Genomic DNA, 20,023 nt, shown 5'->3' on the forward strand with positions numbered 1-20,023 from the left:
TCTGCACAAATTGGCTGGCATGTTTCCAATTTGCAATAGTGGCTACACGTCAAAAAGCACTTCATTGGCTGGAAAGCACTTCGGGACGTCCTGAAGGGGTGGAAGGCGATATACAAATGCAAGTCTTTCCTTTGCCTGCCTCCCTCCAGCGCATTTGATTGATGCGCAGGGAGGGGGCGGGGCCGAGGGGGGTGTTTAAAAAAAAGCGGGAAGATTCAAACGGTGGGCTGACGTCACGGCACCGCCCCCTTCCCGCCCCGCCCTCCCCGGCGCCACGTGACCGATTCCGGGGGAGGGGGCCCCCCCCCCCCCCCCCCCCCCCCCCCCCCACAACCGCGCGTGCGCGGAGAAGCGCGAGAAGATGGCGGACAGTGCGGAACTGAAGGTAATTTCGCAGACGGATTGCGGCTGGAGTTCGGGTCGCTGGCTGTGCGCCCTTTATTGTGGGAGAGAGAGGGGGAGAGGGAGAGCCAGAGTGCATGCGAGAGAGGGAGAGAGAGCGAGGAGGCGGCCGAGGGGAGGAGAGGGTTAGGCCGCGGTTCACAATCACACCGAGAAACAAGAGAGAATCAAACTGAGGTACCGGGTCCCCGGACAGAGCGTGGGAAAAAGGCGCGGAACTTTGCTCTTTAAGGTGGTGGCTGTTGACAAGTTGTAGTTTTCCCCCCCACCCCCCCCAAATGTCCCTCCCTCCTTCCTCTCGCCATCGCGTGTTGGAAGTTAAAACACAACAAACAGTGCAAGAGGCCGGGACATGAACGCCTCCTGAGGGGTGGTGATGGTCAGGGAGCTTTTGCCCTGTCGCCTTCGCCACCCGATCTGTTAAATTTAAAACCAAACGCATATTTCTCTCAGAGGACAACCTCCTTCCCCCCACCCCCCACCCCAACCCCCGGGCCCGTTTTTTTGTGGAAGTGAGCGGGCGATTTTTCTCTGCTATCCGAAAGGCTTTGACCCTGGGCAGCGCCGCCGACAGTTCAAGACAGAAGGATGATGGCGATTTGTGCGCTTTGCTTTTGTATCCTGCCATTGTTTCTCTTTAACTTGCAACCACTTTTTTTATTTTATCACACCCCGCTCTCTCGATTAAAAAATCACACCCCCGTTAAAATTTTAAAAGTGCACCGTCCACTCTTTTATAACTGAAGATTTTCTATTTTTTTTTAAAAGGCTGCAACCAATTTCCCCCCCAATTTCTTCTTTCCTGTTTAACGACCATCCCGTGTTAACATATTGGGGTCTCTTGATACATCCATGTTGGTGGCAGTCTCGCTTCTTTTTTTTGTTTATTTTCGCCAAACATTGTTGCTCCTCTGAAAGCGGCGCGCTGTAGTTTACTCTCCTGATCGCATTTTGTTCGTGCTCCTGCTTCCCTGGGTTTTGTTTCTGATCAGCGGTTTAACACTTGAGTGTTTTTAATATGCTGCAAGCTGTTTAATGTTGAGCAGAGTCAACATTTCTAATAGGATGTATTGTATTGACTAAAGTGGGACGGTGTGTTTTGTAAATAGTGTTGGAAGCATTAATATGATCTACCAAATTACACTCGAGAGATTCGGACCCTTCAGTGCCCTGTGCGTTTTTAAATTGTTAATGTGAAAACCAGGCGAAATATTGCTACTGTTATATATGACACCGCTATTTATGTCGTTGGTACTCAGGAAAAAATGTGGCTTGATGTTAGATACACACCAGAATCGATGCAATCCATAAAATAACCATTTTGATGAGTTAAATGGAATATGTGTATATCAAAGTGATTACATTAGTTGACTTCTCGTCTCTTTAGTGAGCCTCAGTAGATTGAATTTATCTTATAGCGAGTGAATCGTGGTAATGCTTTTGGGGCCAATTTTTTTGGTATATGTACAAGTAAATGGGTCATATACTATTTTGGGCTATCTGGCCAGGTTTTCAGTGAGGATGATGGAAAGTGAGCAAAGATTGGGGTCAAGAATCTCATTTAAGAGATTCTGATTGTATCTGCAGGGACAGGAGGTAAAGGGAGAATCAGTGGCTTTTATTGGGTTTTGTGTGGCAGTGGATTTATCTCTCTGGTTTGATGTTGTAAATTCACATTGAAGCAATGGCTGGATCTCAGCTGTAAGCATCAAATGCAAAGTGAGTTTGGGCAGCCTTAGCTGTTATTGAGCAGAGGATACATTGCATAGCACAAGTGTTACTTGGTATGGAAGTTGATGTTCTTATAAAACTGGGCTTAATGAGAAAAAGAAGGTTGTTGTTAGAGAAGGACCTCTGCTCTGTACCTGATCTAACCTGGAATTATTTGCAGATTGCCAGAAAATGGAAAATAAAACAATATCCTTCAATACTGATATCTCCATTTTGCTTGTCAAAAATGAAAAAAATGCAAGTGTTAAATAATTTATATTCCTAGTCTCATGCCTACACTTTAGCTTCAATTGCTTTTAAAGTCCAAATTGTGTTCATTCTTGTAAACATGCAACATGTCTTTTGAATTTTTTATGCATTTAAACAAATTGTCAACATTTTTAGTACTCTTGTGATTTGCGACTTATAATCTCTTCAGTAGCAAAAAAGAAAATACCTAGAAATATAGTTGGAGAAAGATAGGTCAGCATTGTTGTGTAAATCTTTAATCATGCTTTCTATTGCAATGGACACTAAAGTAGTAGCACTGCAAAGGGAAAGGTCAGCTGATCAGATACAATCCCATTGTGAAATGCTTTCTCTAGTACAGCTCCTGAAGAACATTTGAGATTATACAGTAGAGGTAAGTTCTTGGGATGCTCACTTAGTGTATGGTATGTGTAGAATTTGTAGGAACTGCAGATTTAGCTGCACAAATACAATCAGTACATAAACTGCATTGTCCTGATATTGATCTTTATTCTGAAAACTGTCATGGCTTCATTGTTGAAAAATGTTTTCTTGGGTTCTTCCTGTCTGTATTTACAAAAAAAAACTCTTGAAATTATACTTATTGGATCTTTATTTTATAAGAATGGCTTTTGTTTGTCAGAATGTAATATGTGTGAATTCAAATCAATAGGTCTGCATTTGTTCTGAAGCTGGCAGTAGAGGCAGTGCAAGAACATACCTGTTGTATAATGATTCTACAGTACTTGAAAGAATACCCTGCTGTAATATCCTGTTGGGAGCCAGGCAGATTACTTGTTTTCACAATATATCTGCCCAGTTATTTAGTATCAGATATAACTCATCAAAGACAATTGACTAGGTCAGCAGCTATTCTACTCTTTTAGTGGTCGACAGATGCCAAATTTTCCCTCAGAAATGGCCCTTTGCCTCCCATTTACCACAATTAGTGATGCTTGACTACGCAAATAGTTCCCAATTCTATGCAGAGTTCCTGGCGGCTTTTCAAATGTTTTAAATGGGGCCTATGTAGTTCTACTTTGCATGATTTTGATAGGAGCTGTGGAAAAAAGTGAGTAAAAGTTAAAAATACTGTGTATGTGCTCTTTTGCTCTGTTTTATTCCTGCCACATTTGCTCAATTTAGCTTTAGTTGGGGCTGACATGAGGGTTACAAATGGCAGTAGCAATGTTCATTTTTTCTCCCACGTGTTGGAATTAACTATCTAAATAATATGATGGTTCACAGAAATTGGTAGCTAAAAATGCTTAGAGCTAATCCCTGAAAATGGTGTTGAGAATAAAATTGATATAGCAAATAGTATTCTCAGTCTTTATAATAAGGTTTAAAGTGCACTACTAGTCATATAGTCATGCTGACAGCTAAGGATATTGAAACAAAACACAAAAACCCAGTCACCATCTGTGGAGAGAGTAGTCAGTTGATGTTTTGGACATTGCTGTTCAGAATAGAAAATGAGCACGAGCATATTAATAGTCAGAAAAATTGGGGGCAGAGAGTGGGGAAACTTAATTGTAGAGAAAGTATTGCAGAATTTACAGCAAAGAAACAGGCCATTAGCCCAGCTGGTCCATGCCTGTGTTTATGCTCCAAGAACTGCCTCCAACTTTATTCATCCTGTCAGCATATCCTTCTATTCCTTTCTCTTTCATTTGTTTATCTTGCTTCCTCTTGACTGTATCTGTTCTATTTACCTCAACTATTCTTTGTGGCAGCATGTTCCACAATTTCATCATTTTGGGTAAAGAAGTTAAAAAATGACCAAAGAATATCATTGATGTGATTGGATGCCTAAAAGGATCATCATGGTAAAGTAGTGAAAAACAATATTAAACACATCAAAAAGACACCTGAATAGCTAAGGCAAAAGGGGGCTTTAGGAAAAGGCAAACAATTGGAAAAAGTAGATAACTTGGAGTAAAAACAGGAAATGCTGGAAACACTCAGGTCTGGTAGCATTTGTAGAGAGAGAAACAGTTAACATTTCAGTTTAATGACCCTTCATCAAAGTCATTGAACTCTGTTTTTCTCTGTCTGAGATGCTGCCATATCTTCTCTCATCTGAGTATCCCAACGTTTTGTGTTTTAATTCAGATTCCAGCATCCACAGTACTTTGGTCTTATTTGATAACTTGAATTGGGTTTGAAATTAAAGCTAAATATGCAGATATTGAGTTGCTGGATAGACCAGCATTTTCCACAGAAGTGCAATGTCAAAAGTGACAGGGTCAGAGCTTTTCATGGTTTTAGTAACAGGAGTAGGCCATTTAGCCCCTTGAGCGCATTCTGCCATTCAGAGAGATCATGGTTGATCTGCAACTTAACTCCATTTATCTACCTCTCATCCATATCCCTGAGAATTTTGTTATCTGAAGATATTGTCAGTCTCAGATTTAAAGTTTATGTATAATTTGTTCCCAACCTTAGTTTGATTTGGCTGAGGGAGAAGTCAGCAAACAGTTGAGCAGCCTCCTGCATCTTAATATAGGGAGATTGAGATATGTCTATGCCGGTTGTACAAGTAATATCCCTGTCCAAAAAGGATATGCTTGCACTATTACATAGAATTTATAGCTTTTAGTTGGGAGGAAAGAATAGGAATAAAACAGTGGTGTCTCGCATTTAAGATTTTTTTTCTTCTGTACATAGTAGATGAAGCCAATAAATCTTTAACTGAGATGTTAAAGCATTGTGCCATAGGTACCCATTCTCCGGAATGCAGTTTATGTGCTCACGCTGCTGACCTCTGACACTGTGTCTTATGGTTCATTGATTGGCAGGAGCTTACAAATGAAAAGTAGAGTTTTGTACTGAGTAAAGCAAACGTTTGTTGTGGAAACTAACCACCACGGCAAAAAACTTGTTTGATCACTTCAGCTACAAAGATTCAGAAGGCCTTTTTTAGAAAAACACAACTTTCAGGTTGAACTCTTTGTATTCATTCCGTGCTCTCTTGACGGCAAAGACAAATATTAGGGCCTGGTTTTGCCAAGTGTCAGTAGTCCTTCATTCCTCACCCGTTGGCTGTTCCATGTGAGAGTTTAACAGGAAAGCTATTTGTTTGTTGAAGTGTATCATAGCTAAGCCTGATTGTGCTCTTTCGCGTTATTTCCCAAGAGTTACTGGGTATTGATTAGAAAGGGGAGCCCTGCTTGACCATGCTGTATACTGACACCAGTTTTGCCCACAACTGTCCAAATCAGCTAATCACACACCCAGGACCTTCACAGTCTGTCTGGTCATGTTGGACAAGAATATTTCTTTTAAAAATGTGTGAAGTAGGGGAAAAATAGCTGCTGTGGGACACAGTAGCTTTATCAGCCGGGTCAGCTTTAATTGTAATGTGAGTAACATGGTGGTCATGAGGCTCGTTAAATACAGTATATTGAGCACAACATGCTATGTCAACATAATATATGGCCTGCTATGCTTTGATATTGGTGTATTATGTTGTTAGAACCAGAAGGGGCAAATGTTTGCTGATGTTAAATGTTTTAAATCTCTTTCTCTCTGGTATTACTCTCAACAAATACTTTTTTATATATTTTTAGAAAATTATTCAGTTTCCTTTAAATTGGTATGGAAATTGTTCTGAAATGTTATCCACCCTACAGATGTAGAACGTTTTGCTGAAAGACAGTGACTGTTGCAGCATTTGTATTATGGACTCTGTACCAGTTCACATTAGTTTTAATGTGTGTGGAATGCTGTATCATTCATGATATATGTTAGCACTACATTTAAAGACAATTTAAACTCTTCCATTTTAAAGAAAAAAAATGGGATATAGGTGTGTGATGAAAGAGATCTAACAGTAATAGATATCACTTTCAATACCAGATAATGTGGTGAAAGTAATTAATGTTAATGGATTACTAGTGCATATACCCAGAAACAGAGTATAGTCTACAGAAGCTGGGCTAAGGCTTTGTAATGCACTGAACAGGCTACACTTAGGATACCATCTTCAATTTAGGTCAACACACCACAAGCAGAAGATGAAAAAATGATACAGGATATAGCAATAAGACTGATTCCAAGTATCAAGGCGATGAACTACGAATAAAGCTTAGAGATGCTTAAGAAGTCCAGAAAGTAGGTCCATGTCTTTTTCTCTTCTTTCATTGCAGGTTGAAAGAATTTAGTTGCATGCTAATGAAGGTGGAGTTTACTTGTACTCGTTAGCAGAAATGAAATTGAGCAATACAAGTAAACATAGCCTCTATTGAGGCAAGACTGATTATCTGTCAACCTGTAGAGGTAACAGAAAAGGAATGTATAAGAGAAATAAAATTGGTATTTCACACAATGCATACAAAAAGAGAAGCTACAAAAATGATAAACTTGAAACAAAAATTAAAATGCGTAAAGTATACAGCCTGTCAGCCAGCACCTGTAAACCAAACTAGTACTGTTGTCTGGGTGTAGGACACCTGAAGCTGTCTTGCATATTGTGAAGTTCCAGCATTATCTGTTTTTGAAGCCTTTCAAATATTGGGTGGCAATGCCCACTATAGCAGTTCATCAAAATTCAGTTGGTAACCTGGAATTGTTTGAATTTGCATCACCTAAGCCAAACTTTGAAGTTTTTGAGGATTTTTATTATCAACTGTACAAAAAAGGAAATTATTCATATGGGTGGGTGGTCATGATACTGATCTGTCTACTCTGGATGTAGATGTTGCTGGAAGCCAGCAAAATGGTCCTGATAAGATAATCCCAATCAGTGGAGTAAGAACCTATTTTAGTCTCAAAGCTGTCTAGGGTTTTGAATTTCCCCTTGATCAATTCAGTTTTTCTCAAGGTGTAAAGATTTCTTCAATTGGAATCTGAGACCCCCCTTTTTTTTTTCAAGAATCTACGCTCAACATTTGCTTAGGTGAATTAGATAGCATACATTGCTGTTCAGCCTGCATCTTTCTAACTTTTGAATCCTTTGATTACTGTAAATTGATTTTTGATTATTCAGTATTTTTCCACTTTGCCTGCTGTGCAAATTTATGTGAAGTCATTTTTATTTCAAGTCTGTTTCTATTTGGGCTTCCTCTTCACCATTTGTGGAGTTATGGATGCCTGTAAAGAATGTAGTAATTAAATGCTTTTACTAATGTCCTCTTTATATTGTACAACAGCTCTCACTTGTGTTGTATTATGCTTGGGCCATCAGGAGTGTGCAATCAGCTTGATGTACATTCGATACGCAGAGTCATAATTACAAATTTAATTTCTTGGCTGTGAACTGTTCCTCATGTCTGGATTAGGCCTGTATGGGCAGATTGCCTGCCTGTAGCCAGAAAATATGCTGGCCAAATCAGATCAATATTTATTTTTTTCAGCTCTGTATCTTGGAGTCTGGGAAAATCATCTACTGAGTTTGTCGATTCTGTAGGTGTTTTGCTTAATTTATATTATATTTCTGTTAGAGAGATTGGGATTGCTATTAGTGACCGCATTGTAATATTAAGGGTCTATTCTAGACAATCAAGTCTATTCTTACAAGGCAGGGTAAACATCACATGGAATGTAGTCCTTAATTTTGTTAGAGTCCTGAATGTGGAAAATTCAATGTTCATTATATTAAGTAAACTATACAGGGAGCATTAACTTTCAATGGCTATGATCAGTGACTTGAAAATATCGACCTTAATCCATTTATTGGTGTATATGGGCCTTGTAAACTTTACTCTCAAAGATATTGTTTTAGTGAGCCACATTTTATTTTGTAGCCCTTTCAAAAGGGCTAACAATAGTTGAATTTGCATCTGGCAACGCATCCTGCCTTTCTGTTTCTTGGTAACTGGTATCTTACACTATTGGGACTGTTCTCAATTTCAATTCAGTTTCCCTTGGCTTTCCATACTCAATGTCTTAAATACCATTTTCTACTCTCAATACTCTCAATGAGAACTGAACTTCTTTATATCCTTTTTTTGAATAACTCTGTCCCTTTTTCAGTACACTTATCTTCCCACCCAGCTCTGTGGTATCTACAAGTTTACGAACTATGTTCAACCGTCTTTTGTATTCCAGTTTTATTAAATTTCTTACCTGTGGAGGTTCAATGTGCAATCCCAGGGGAACTCGCAGCAGCTGCTTTTCTAGTTTGCTGTAATAATGTCTGCTTATAATTACATTCCTACTATATAGCACATTTTTAGTTACTACTAATTTTCAGTTTGAGTTCAGAATTTGTTGCCAGTCATGCATGTGACATTTCATCAGGTTCCTTTTAGAATGTGAAACTATGTTTGATCCATTAGCTTCCATGTTTAAGTATTCTGCCAGTCACACGTGCATATCTACACTTTCATTAGAGGTACAGATGCACTTTTTTTTTTCTCCCTTCTCCTGGAGGTGGTTTCTCCTTCAATTGTCCAATTCTACAGGTGGTGGCCACCCTTTGGTACCTTGGTATTCTTGACGGTGTAGCTCAGTGAGTGTTGCTGAGTTCTTTGACCATTGGACGCATAACAATTGAGCCCAGGCCTGTCACTTTCCCCATATGAATGCACTTTCTATCAGGTGTAATGGGGCAACAGTCCAGCTGACATCATCTTAACTAGAGGAGCCCAGGTCATTTGTAGTGTGCTGGTTTTTGCTGCTGTTGATAGCAGCCAGTTAGCTGGCACTGTTTTATATATTGGCCCAAGGAATATCTGGCCAATTGGCGATTTTACATTGGCATTTTCATTTATGTCAGATTGCTGTTGCTTGCAGCTACTCCTGCCAGGAGATCATCTGCCTTGGTATGTCATGCTCATCTGTCTTACAATATTCTCACACATCCACTGCAGGTCACCTACAGCCGCTCTGTGACATCCGTCATCCGACTACGCCTAGGTCAACCCCTTTTTCTGCTGCTCTCCACTTTGCCCTCTAGAAGAGATCTCTAGCTTTTCAGCTCTGATCAAATGTCTGAAATACTGACATTTTCTTTTCTGGGGGAATCTTGGTTTTTGGAGTTCTTTTTGTTCTTGCAATTTCAGGCAGCTCTTCATTGGTCTTTTGGTTTGTATATGGAATTTTTAGCATTCAGGTTGCCAAAACAGTTTTTTTGCCTCAGCCCATCATGTTTACCCTCTAAAAGCATCTCGATTACTCTGTTAGCAGAATTGTGAAATCAGCTTTTCATGGATGTGTGTGCTATCTTATCACCAGTGTAAGGCAGCCTGTTTTTAGCTGTGTTAACTGTGTAAGGCTGATGCATGGATGGTGTTCTTCTGCAGTTGAAAATAAATACCTCCTTAGTACTTCACCAGGTGATGCCTTTATGCAATAGGCCCATGGTGAGGGTTTGTGGGGAAGCTTATGCAAATTGAGTTGATTTAAGTGAAAGCTTTGGGTGGCCAAAACCAGATTCCAAATGCTCATCTATTATGATCTTATCTATGTGCCTTCTCTTCCCCCCCACCTCTCCAAGCATTTGTTTTCAACCTGATTTCAGGGGCTATGTATGGAAAAGTTTACTACTACTTCACAGATCATTGACTGGCATAATTAGGGAACAATTAACTTTTTGACCATCTTCAAATGCAGCATTTTAATTAACATTGTGATTCAACTTGTGCTGTTTGAAGAGCTTTGACAAGATTTTAGATGATCAAAGAAAGCTGAAAATAAATCAACCCAAAAATTGCTCTTAGGCCTTAGATATTGATTTGATTTCTGGACATTAAGTATTTAATGTTTCTATTTTCAGTTTCTCAAGTTTGGGCCAGTAACCGATCCCATTCATCGGTGATTTGTAAGATTACGTACTTCTCAGTTAATCTTCACTGTTTCAAAGCAGAGTAGAGGTTTGTCAGTTCCCTATGTGGCATCTGTAGCTTATGTTAATGGCAGCAGCTTTTAACACTCATTCAAATCACAACTATTGCAATGGAACAATGTAGTATTTTAGAGTGCACTGGAGAGAGTGAAGCAAGTCTTTGCTTAAGCTGCAAACAAAACCAGCCGCTACTGCATTGATTAATGGCTTCAATCTTTTGAAGGTGAGGAGCAAGCGAGCTGTATACAAACAGCAGCTTTTGTATCGATGGTAATATAACTAAAATGAAATATGTTACTGGATTGGCGTCTGTATTTATTCTTATTAGATCCAGAGTTGTTTTTTTTAAATAGAGATAATTGGGCATCAGTCATCATTTAGTGAAAGTGAGTTGGAAGATGACTGGCTAGTTTAAACCCCCAGGTGCCTGAAATTGCTATGAAGTGGCATAACAATTCAGACTTGAATTTCAGCTAGTCTAGTCTGAGTGCTTGCTAAGCCAATGATTTCTGTGTGTGTGCGCGCGCATGGATATAAGATTGGCTACCTAACAGGAAACAGAAAGTAGGCATAAGTGGGTCATTTTCTGGTTGGCAAGATGTAACGAGTGGTGTGCCACAGGGATCAGTGCTGGGGCCTCAACTTTTACAATTTATATCAATGACTTGGGTGAAAGGACAGAAGATATGGCTGCTAAATTTGCTGATGATACAAAGGTAGGAAAGTAAGCTGAGAAGAGGACATTATCACAGAATCTGTACTGTGCAGAAGGAGGCCATTCAGCCCATTGAGCCTGCACTGGCTCTCTGAAAGAGCATTCTATCTAGTCTCACTGTCCTGCCTTATCCCTGTCACCTTGCATATTCTTTTTAGAAAGCAATCCAATTCCCTTTTAAATACCTTGATAGAACCTGCTTCGACCTCTCAGGAAGTTCATTTCAGACTCCAACCACTCTCTGGGTGAAAAAGATTTTCCTCACATCATTATTACTCCTTTTGCCAATTACTTTGAAGCTATGCCTTCTCGTTCTTGGTGCTCCCTTGAATGAGAACAGGAGAAGGCTACAAAGAAATATAGGTTGTGAGTGGGCAAAGATCTGGCAAATGGAGTATAATGTGGAAAAATGTGAAATTGTCTATTTTGGCAGGAAGAATAAGAAAAGAACTATTATCTAAGTGGTGAGAGATTGCAGAGCTCTGAGATTCAGAGGGATCTGGGCATCCTAGTACATGAAGCACAAAAGGTTAGTATGCAGGTATAGCAAGTAATTAGGAAATCTAATAGAATGTTATTGTTTATTCCAAGGGGACCTGAATACAAAAGTAGAGAAGTTATGCTTCAATTATACAGGGCATTGTAAGAAGCGACCTGATTGAAACATATAAGATTCCGAGGGGGGTCTTGGCAGGGTAGATGTGGAAAGGATGTTTCCTCTTGTGGGAGAATCTAGAGCTAAGGGGTTACTGTTTAAAAATAAGGGGTCACCCATTTAAGACAGATGAGAAATTTTTTGAGGGTTGAGAGTCTTTGGAACTCTCTTCCAGAGTCTTTGAATATTTTTAAGGCAGAGGTAGATAAGTTCTTGATAAACAGGGGGTAAAAGGCTATTGGGGGTAGTTGGGAATGTAGAGTTGAGGTTATAATCAGATCAGCCATGATCTTAATGAGTGGCAGGCTGAGTGGCCTACTCCTGCTCCTAATTTGTATGTATGTATATTTGTTGTTGCTAATTTTATGTAAGCACCAATGGCTTTGGTGGTTTGACTTTAACGCAGACAATGTGAGTGTTGAATAATATTGATGGAAATATTAAAACTTGTAGTCTTGCTGGATTGCTTTCGGTGTTAGTGAAAGATTTCACACAATTAAATTGGAAGTTTTTCTAGATTGGTTACCTTCTTTCTGATAATATTTTATACGCTTTGATAATGAAGCAACTAGAAAGTGATTTGGGAAGAGCCTTGTTGGGTCAAATTGTCTTTCTCTTGCTGCATATCTCCAAGGATCACAAAATATTGCCCCACAGAGTGATTCCATTTAGTCTGTTGAGCCTGTACCAGCTTTCAGCGATCTGTCCAGTTAGTCTAATTTTCTGTTTCCCACACTATTTTAAAACACTTTGGAAAGTTATTTCTGTTACAAATTGTGATAAACTCTACTTGCCACTGTTCATGCTAAAGCATTTCATGCCCATACACCTCTATTTAAAAAAATATATTTTCTTAACCTATCCCTTTTGTAATTCTATGCTGAATTAATATTTTTCCTGAGCCATCGTTCTGTCATCATTTACTGAAGTAAATTACCTGCTGTACCCATACCAGTGTTCGCAGGATGTTGCAGGCTGAACAAAAACAGTGTGGAGAATTACCAGTGAGCTTCTCTCTACTTAAGCTCAACAGTATATTTTAACCAAAAGATTTTAAAACCAGCTATAATATGAATTTTTCTATTTTTTTTGCAGTAGAATTTCAAACTATTTTGGATGCTTATTCTTTGTTTCAGAGAGGTGGGTAACACAATGAGGGGACAGTTGCTTTCTTTTGCTTATACTTAAAAGTTTAGAGGCAAACATATCAGCTGTGGCTCAGTTGGTAGCACTCTTGTCTCAGAGTCAGCAGATTGTGGGTTCAAGTCCAATTCAAGGACGTGAACATAAAAATCTAGGCTGGCAATCTGATGCGGTATTGAGGGAGTATTGACACTTGGAGATGCTATCTATGAGAAGCTGAATCAAGTCTGCCCTCAGATGGATGTAAAAGACCCAGTGGCATTGTGTTGATGAGGAATAGAGGAGTTAGTCTCGATGTCCTGGCCAACATTTGTCCCTTAATCAACATCACAAAACAGATTATCTGGTCATTATCACATTTTTGTTTTTGGAACATTTCTGTGTACAAATTGGCTGTGATATTTCCCACATTGCAACAGTGATTACACTTTTAAAAGTACTTCATAGGCTGTAAAGTGCTTTGGGACATTTGCTGGTTGTAAAAGGTACTACATAAATTATATATTTGGAAGGAAACGGTGGTGTAATGGTAATGTCGCTGGACTAGTAACCAGAGGCCCAGGTTAATGCTTTGGAGATTTGGGTTCAAATAATGGTGACCGTGACAACTATCATTGTTTGTTGTAAAAACCTAATTGTTCACTAATGCCTTTTTAGGGAAGGAAATCTGTCGGCCTTACTTGGTCTGGCCTACATATGAGTCCAAACCCATGGCAATGTTGTTGACCCTTAACTGGCCTCTGAAATGGCCCAGCAAGCCAATCAGTTCAAGGGCAATTAGGGATAGGCAACAAATACTGGCCTTGCCAGCCACCCAAATCCCATGAAAGATTAAAACAAGTATTTTTATTAAATATTTACATAAAAATCTACTTTTTTCAGGCTAAAACTGTATTCTCTCAGTTTCATTACCTAAATAATTTGAAAAGAAACAATTTTTTTGGAAATTTTTGAGTCTCAAGTGCCTTTTGTTGCTTGAGAGGCAGATAACTACAGGATCTGTGCTCTTCTGTTTATACTGAGAATTCAAACAGATTGTTCATATTCTGATGCTGTGATTAAGGGAAACTATTTTCAGAACTAAATAACAAAAAAATTGAATTTGATGTATGTTTTAAAGAGGTAGTGGCTGCATAACTCTAACTTCTTTGCAAACAATTTCACTTGAGACTTGCGGCCACCCTTCTTTTGAAACAATGAAATTCAAGCTACTTTCCACTGAGTTTTCTGGTTTTCACTCACCTTGGTGTCTTCCATTAACCCCTGGACATCCTCAACTCAGCAACTATATCCCATTTCATTTACATAGTCTTATTGTGTATCCTGGAAATCAACAAAGATGAGAAAAATGCAGTATATCAGTCAAGGAACATAACCCTGCTAACTTAATATTCATAAAAAATGGACAGAAATGGGAAAATCTCCAAGTACAATCAAATGAAAATTCAATTTTATCTATTAAATTGTCCTAATATCCTAATAATAAATTATTTTGTGACATAATGCGTAAAAGAACATATACTTGAGCTCAATGCGATCTGATGTTGTATAATCATTGGATAGCTGGGCTGATTTCCGGTCCACCATGTTGCATACCCTGTGTCATGCTTCTGTCATGTTTAAATGTGCGTATATTTCTTACACCTGTTTGACTCACATGTAAACTTCATCCTAGCCTATTACAAGGTGAATTCAATTTTATAATACAGAATGGCATCACAATTGAATATAGAAAGCAGCAATGTAAACACGTTTTTAGATAAGACTGACATGAATCTGTGAAAAATTAACTCAATTATTATTCAAACTTAATCCCTTGAAAAGGTTTTTTTCCATGAGTGTTATCCATAGAGACTAATAACTTTTAAAAAGAGATTTGAACTTCCAGTTATTAACTGAAACAATAACTCATTAGGATTTTGCATTTTAAAACTTCACTGTACCAAATGACTAAAAAACACTGTTGACTAAATGCTATCTTCCTTTTGTAGGTATTTATTCTTTAAAGTGCAGAAAGTGACATTTCACCCATCGCATTCTGCATGGAAATACTGTCCTTTTAGCAAGCAGTCCACAGTTGCTTCCAGTGGGTTCCCGTGTACCCTTTTTTGCCAAGTGGTAACTTTGACCATCTCCATGTACTTTCCTTAGTTTTCAGAGAGCTTCTTAATTCCACCATCAGCAGTAAACCTGTTCCGATGGTTGTTCTTCCCTCAGGCCATACCAGAATAAATTTCCAAGAATCTGTAGAAGGCTGCAGGATGCATCTCTTTGACTAGAGATCGTCTCCCTCCTGCATCCAGCTGTGGTAGCTTGCAAATGAAGCAGTCTTTCCCCTCTGCAAATGAAACGGAACAGGCCCCTGCCTGTAATATTCATTGATTTGGAGGGAAGCCTGTAACCTGATCTCAAAAGGTGGCTTCCTCTGTCCGCTTCCCCATGGCAAAGTGAAACATATTACCATTTCTACTTAGATAAAAGGTTAATTAGTTCCCTGTCACTCAACTGTGTCTCATCTTAGAATTAAGTGGACAGCTTACAGCACAACTGTTTACAACTCGATACCTTCAACATCTTTCTGGGACCTCGGGAGCCTCAAGAGTCTGCTCATTTTAAACTGACTGCTGCTATTATCTCTAATGTAAATACCTTGCACCTTCTTCCCAGTGAAGTAACCTAAACTGTTCTTTGATCTCTCTCAATCAAACCACCCAAGCGTATTGTCAGGTAGAATCCAGAGCAGGCCTATGACCCCCTTTATTTACCCTAAATTTAAAGCTACTGTCCCAAAACATAACCCTATAAACCTCAATTTGAACACTCATGGCTACTTTGCCTGCTTTCTCTGTGTGGCTGATCTGCATCACATGACTCCTCACTCCTTTCAGTCCTCCCACCCTTTAGGATGTCCATTTGGTCATCTACCCTGCCAGAGCTATAGCCCAGAATTCATTCTTATCTCCCTAAATCTGATTCCTTCCTCTGCCTGATCTTGTGTATATATAATTAACTCGTCCCAAAATTAATTATCTTTGTGCTCAGCTGTTGTCGCGTGACTACAGTCTCAGAAATCAAATTCCTCTGCTAATGCAGAAGAATGGCAGCGAGAGCAGAAGAGCAAGAGAGAAGAATGCAATTAAATTTGAATGAATTATGAAACCCAATTATAAAATAAGAAAACACTAAGATCCAAATCACTAAGAAATCAGCATGTGATTAGCTTCCTGCGTAAATAGACATGTCCACGATAGCAGAATAAATCTGTATGGATTTCCTATACAGGTACTCCTGTCTCTATAATGGTTTAGGAATGGTGTCAAGGCATCAGAGGTTGCAGAGGGGATTGACTAGAATGCTACAAGAGAATTCAGTTAGTGGAGAGACTAGAGAAACTGGGATTGTTCTCCTTTGAACAGAAAAGGTTAAGGGAAGATTCAGTGGAGGGTTTCAAAATCGTGGTGGGTTTTGATAAAGTAAAGAGCAATTGTTTCCATTGGCAATAGGGTTGGAAACCAGAGGGCACAGATTTAAGATAATTGACAAAAGAGCCAAAGGTAAGGTGTGAACTATTTTTATGCAGAGAATTACGATCTACAGTGGGCTATTTGAAAGGGTGGTGGAAACAGATTCAATAGTAATTTTCATAAAGGAATTGGACGTTTGCGTAAAGGGAAGAAAATTGCAGGGAAAGAGCAGAAGATTGGGACTAATTGGTTAGCTCTCTCAAAGGGCCAGCATGGGTAAGATGGGTGAAATAGCTGCTTCCTGTGCTGTAAAATTGTTTGACTCCATGATTATCTGACTTGCAGTGCTGTGGGAGATCCTGAATGTTTTGTCTATTTGTTTGGACTGTACCTGGTGTTTTGTAAATACAAAATTCAAGATGAACAACAAATCAGAACTGAACAATTAGGGGGTATATATTTGGCAATTAGGAATGAAAACCACTGACAATCCTTTCAGCCAGCAGCTTGAACTCCCTAGTTGAGAAAGTTACTCCTGGAAATAAAGATTAAAATAGCATTCCAAACTTTACAAGAAAGTGATTAAACCTACCTGCAACAAAAAATCTCTCTCATTTGAGATGTGTAATGGGTGAGAAGCCCTGAGTTCCTGCAGCTGCGTGAACCAGCTTAATTGAGACAGAAGCTACATAACTTCTGGAAATTTTTATAATTGACAGCAAGACTGGCTGTTGGTAAGCACTCTCACACCAGTGGAACAATGCTGAAAATAGGGTAAAAACAAAATCCTGGAAATATTCAGGTCAGGCAGCATCTGTGGAGAGAAGAGCACTGTTAACATTTGTGCTGTGCCTTGTAGTGCACTAATAGCTTCCACAACTTCACCACTAGGAATGTAGGAATTGAGATGAGAAAGGATCCATCTGCTACGGCTTCTATCAATCTTGGTAATTATATGCTACAATGATAATGGAGTTGTTGACTAACCATAGCAATCAGTCGCTAACCCAGGCATGGCACAAGGAAAATCCCAGTGATGATGAGCTTTGGGAACCATAAGTCCAAAGTTACCCTTTTCCTCCCAAGCATGTTACTTTTTGCCATGTGTCAAGTCTCAAGTTGCTCCTATATATACTGTATCATGAAATATTAGTCTCTGAATAAAATCTGTTTAATTTGCATGGATCAATATAAACTGCTTCCATCATCTCCTGGGGACACTTCCATAGATTGACCACTTGCTCATTTAAGTATATTGAACCCTCTAATGTGCAAATGGAAACACCAGACTTCTTTTGGATCATGAAATATTTGATAAAAATTAATGATTAAAATTAGATGTGGCAAAAATAAGATGCTGATTGATTCATTTGCAGTCCCAGTAATGCACTTTAACCTGTACAAAGTATAAGAGAGACAATAAATATAGGGCGTACAAGACACCAGCTTAAATTATGCCATTGTAATGGGTCTACCTTTAAAATAGTTTTGTTACTGCATTGAAGATGTCTAGAACAAAAGTAAAAGCTTAACCTTGACAGCTCCTGAAATTTACATTTTCTAAAATTTAAAATTTGAAATGAATAGCTGAATGAGCTTCTAGGGTCAGATAGTAGGCAAATGCACCATGTGTTTAAAACCTAAGTCATCAGAAGATTGGAGGCATGATGCCCGAGCTAGGTGAGCTCACTAAGATGACAATAGGGGTTACCATAGTGGGCCTCTACCTCTAGGCTAGGAAATGGGAAAACCAGCTATGGTTCCTACTACTAATCCCTGTTCTCTGCTGGAAGGTGTGCATCTGGACAGAATCAGGCTTGGCTGTACTGCACATGGTTTACTAATCTGCTACTCTTTCTGTCTATTATGAAGAATGACCATGTAGGTGAGGTGTTGTTGGCCTGCTGTTGTTTTTGGAACTGCATCCCAGCATTCTGAAGAAAAGAAAAATGTGAATAAGATAATATAAACATTTTAATAAAGAATATTCGCAAAATATAGATGGCCTAGATTACAAGATAATTTGACATGAGCTGGGGGGATAATAAAAACAGCTTGGTTCAGGAAATTGTCATGTTGAGTTTACTTTATTTTAAGAGGATTTGAATGTTCTGACCAAGTTAAACATGTTTGGATTTGGTAAAGAGATGTTTGTGCAGTACTGTAATAAATTTGTATGTATAACTAAGTTTGACTAGGTCATATTTTAGTAGTGTCCAGTAGAGTGTCTAGCCATACATTTCTCATAGGATCTTGTGCCTAAGTTAAACACCTTGCTATATTTCATCAGTTTGGGGATTTAATCATTGGATCGGCTGTGCATTGGGGTAAAAGGTATGAGAGGTGGCAGAATAAATCTGGTGGTAAGAAAGATGGTCCAACAGCAGTGTTCTCTCCCAAGTCAAACATTCCCAGCATCGAGGTACTAATCATTCAAAATCGGTTCCGCTGTGCAAGACATGTTGGGCATACAAATGATCAGAATCTGGAAGGAATTGCTCTACTTGGAACATGGTTGCAGCAGGACACTCCCAGGAGGACAGTGGAAACACTTCAGGCATGTCCACAAAGAGGTCAGATATTCCCATTGACTCATGGCTTATGACTGATCAAAATGGTGAACCTTCGTTTGTGAAGGCAATTTGGGAACATGCAGAGGTGAAGTTGAGGCATCGAAGAGAGTGCACAAACCTCCAAACAACTCATCTACCTGACCCTTCAAGCACCACCTGCCCTGCATGTGATAGAGTCTGCAGATCCTGCGTTGGACTTAGCGGACATCTCAGAACCCATTGAACTGGAGTGGAAGTAAGTCATCCTTGATCCTGAGGGACTGCTTAAGGAAATGACTGTATACATGTTAAATAGTCCAGTGCTCTCTGTGAATTGGTAGCCTCTGCCTTGTGTTCTAATACAGGGTGGGGTGTGGGTTTCCATTATAAATGCTGGAGTGTTGATTATAACCATTTAAAATGTGAAACAAAGCTGAAATTAGTTTTTAACAATCTTGACATAAATTAACTCTTGCAGTGCATTAATACCTTTAAAATCGGGCCAAATCAATTATGGCTCATTACCTGTATTGAGGGTGATAAACATATTAATAGTGTTGTTTGATTTTCTCTCCCAGAGTAGGTTGTGGAAAAAAATTAGGATTCCCTAAAGAAGAGTCAACATGTGTGAGGGAAATACATATTGAATAATTAAGAAAAGAAAACAAAACACTGGAAATACATAGGTTTGATAGCATCTGGTGTGAGAGAAAGAGTTAATGTTCCACATCTTTTCCACATCCACCTTTTGTCAGTTATTAATCTGAAACAAAAACAGAATTACCTGGAAAAACTCAGCAGGTCTGGCAGCATCGGCGGAGAAGAAAAGAGTTGACGTTTCGAGTCCTTATGACCCTTCGACAGAACTTGAGTGAATCCAAGAAAGGGGTGAAATATAAGCTGGTTTAAGGTGTGTGTGTGGTGGGGTGAGGTGGGGGGTTTGGGGGTGGGGGAGAGAAGTGGAGGGGGGTGGTGTGGTTGTAGGGACAAACAAGCAGTGATAGAAGCAGATCATCAAAAGATGTCACAGACAACAGAACAAAAGAGCACATAGGTGTTAAAGTTGGTGATATTATTTAAACGAATGTGCTAATTAAGAATGGATGCTAGGGCACTCAAGGTACAGCTCTGGTGGGGGTGGGGGAGCATAAAAGATTTAAAAATATTTAAACATAATGGAAATAGGTGGGAAAAGAAATCTATATAATTTATTGGAAAAAAACAAAAGGAAGGGGGAAGAAACAGAAAGGGGGTGGGGATGGAGGAGGGAGGTCAAGACCTAAAGTTGTTGAGTTCAATATTCAGTCCGGAAGGCTGTAAAGTGCCTAGTCGGAAGATGAGGTG

The 20,023-nt window shown here is 39.2% G+C and overlaps 1 protein-coding gene across 1 annotated transcript in view; it reads left to right on the forward strand.

The window, feature by feature from the left end:
- The first annotated feature begins 328 nt into the window (after positions 1–328).
- The window catches only part of pias1b (protein inhibitor of activated STAT, 1b), a 130,188-nt gene continuing 110,493 nt past the window's right edge, over positions 329–20,023 (forward strand). The window contains exon 1 of the mRNA XM_041174877.1: positions 329–385. Within this exon, the coding sequence (XP_041030811.1) occupies positions 362–385 (24 nt within the window). The 5' untranslated portion in view covers positions 329–361. The remainder of the gene's footprint in view (positions 386–20,023) is intronic.

Source organism: Carcharodon carcharias, chromosome 26, assembly GCF_017639515.1.
Source record: "Carcharodon carcharias isolate sCarCar2 chromosome 26, sCarCar2.pri, whole genome shotgun sequence".
Lineage (NCBI taxonomy): Eukaryota > Metazoa > Chordata > Chondrichthyes > Lamniformes > Lamnidae > Carcharodon > Carcharodon carcharias.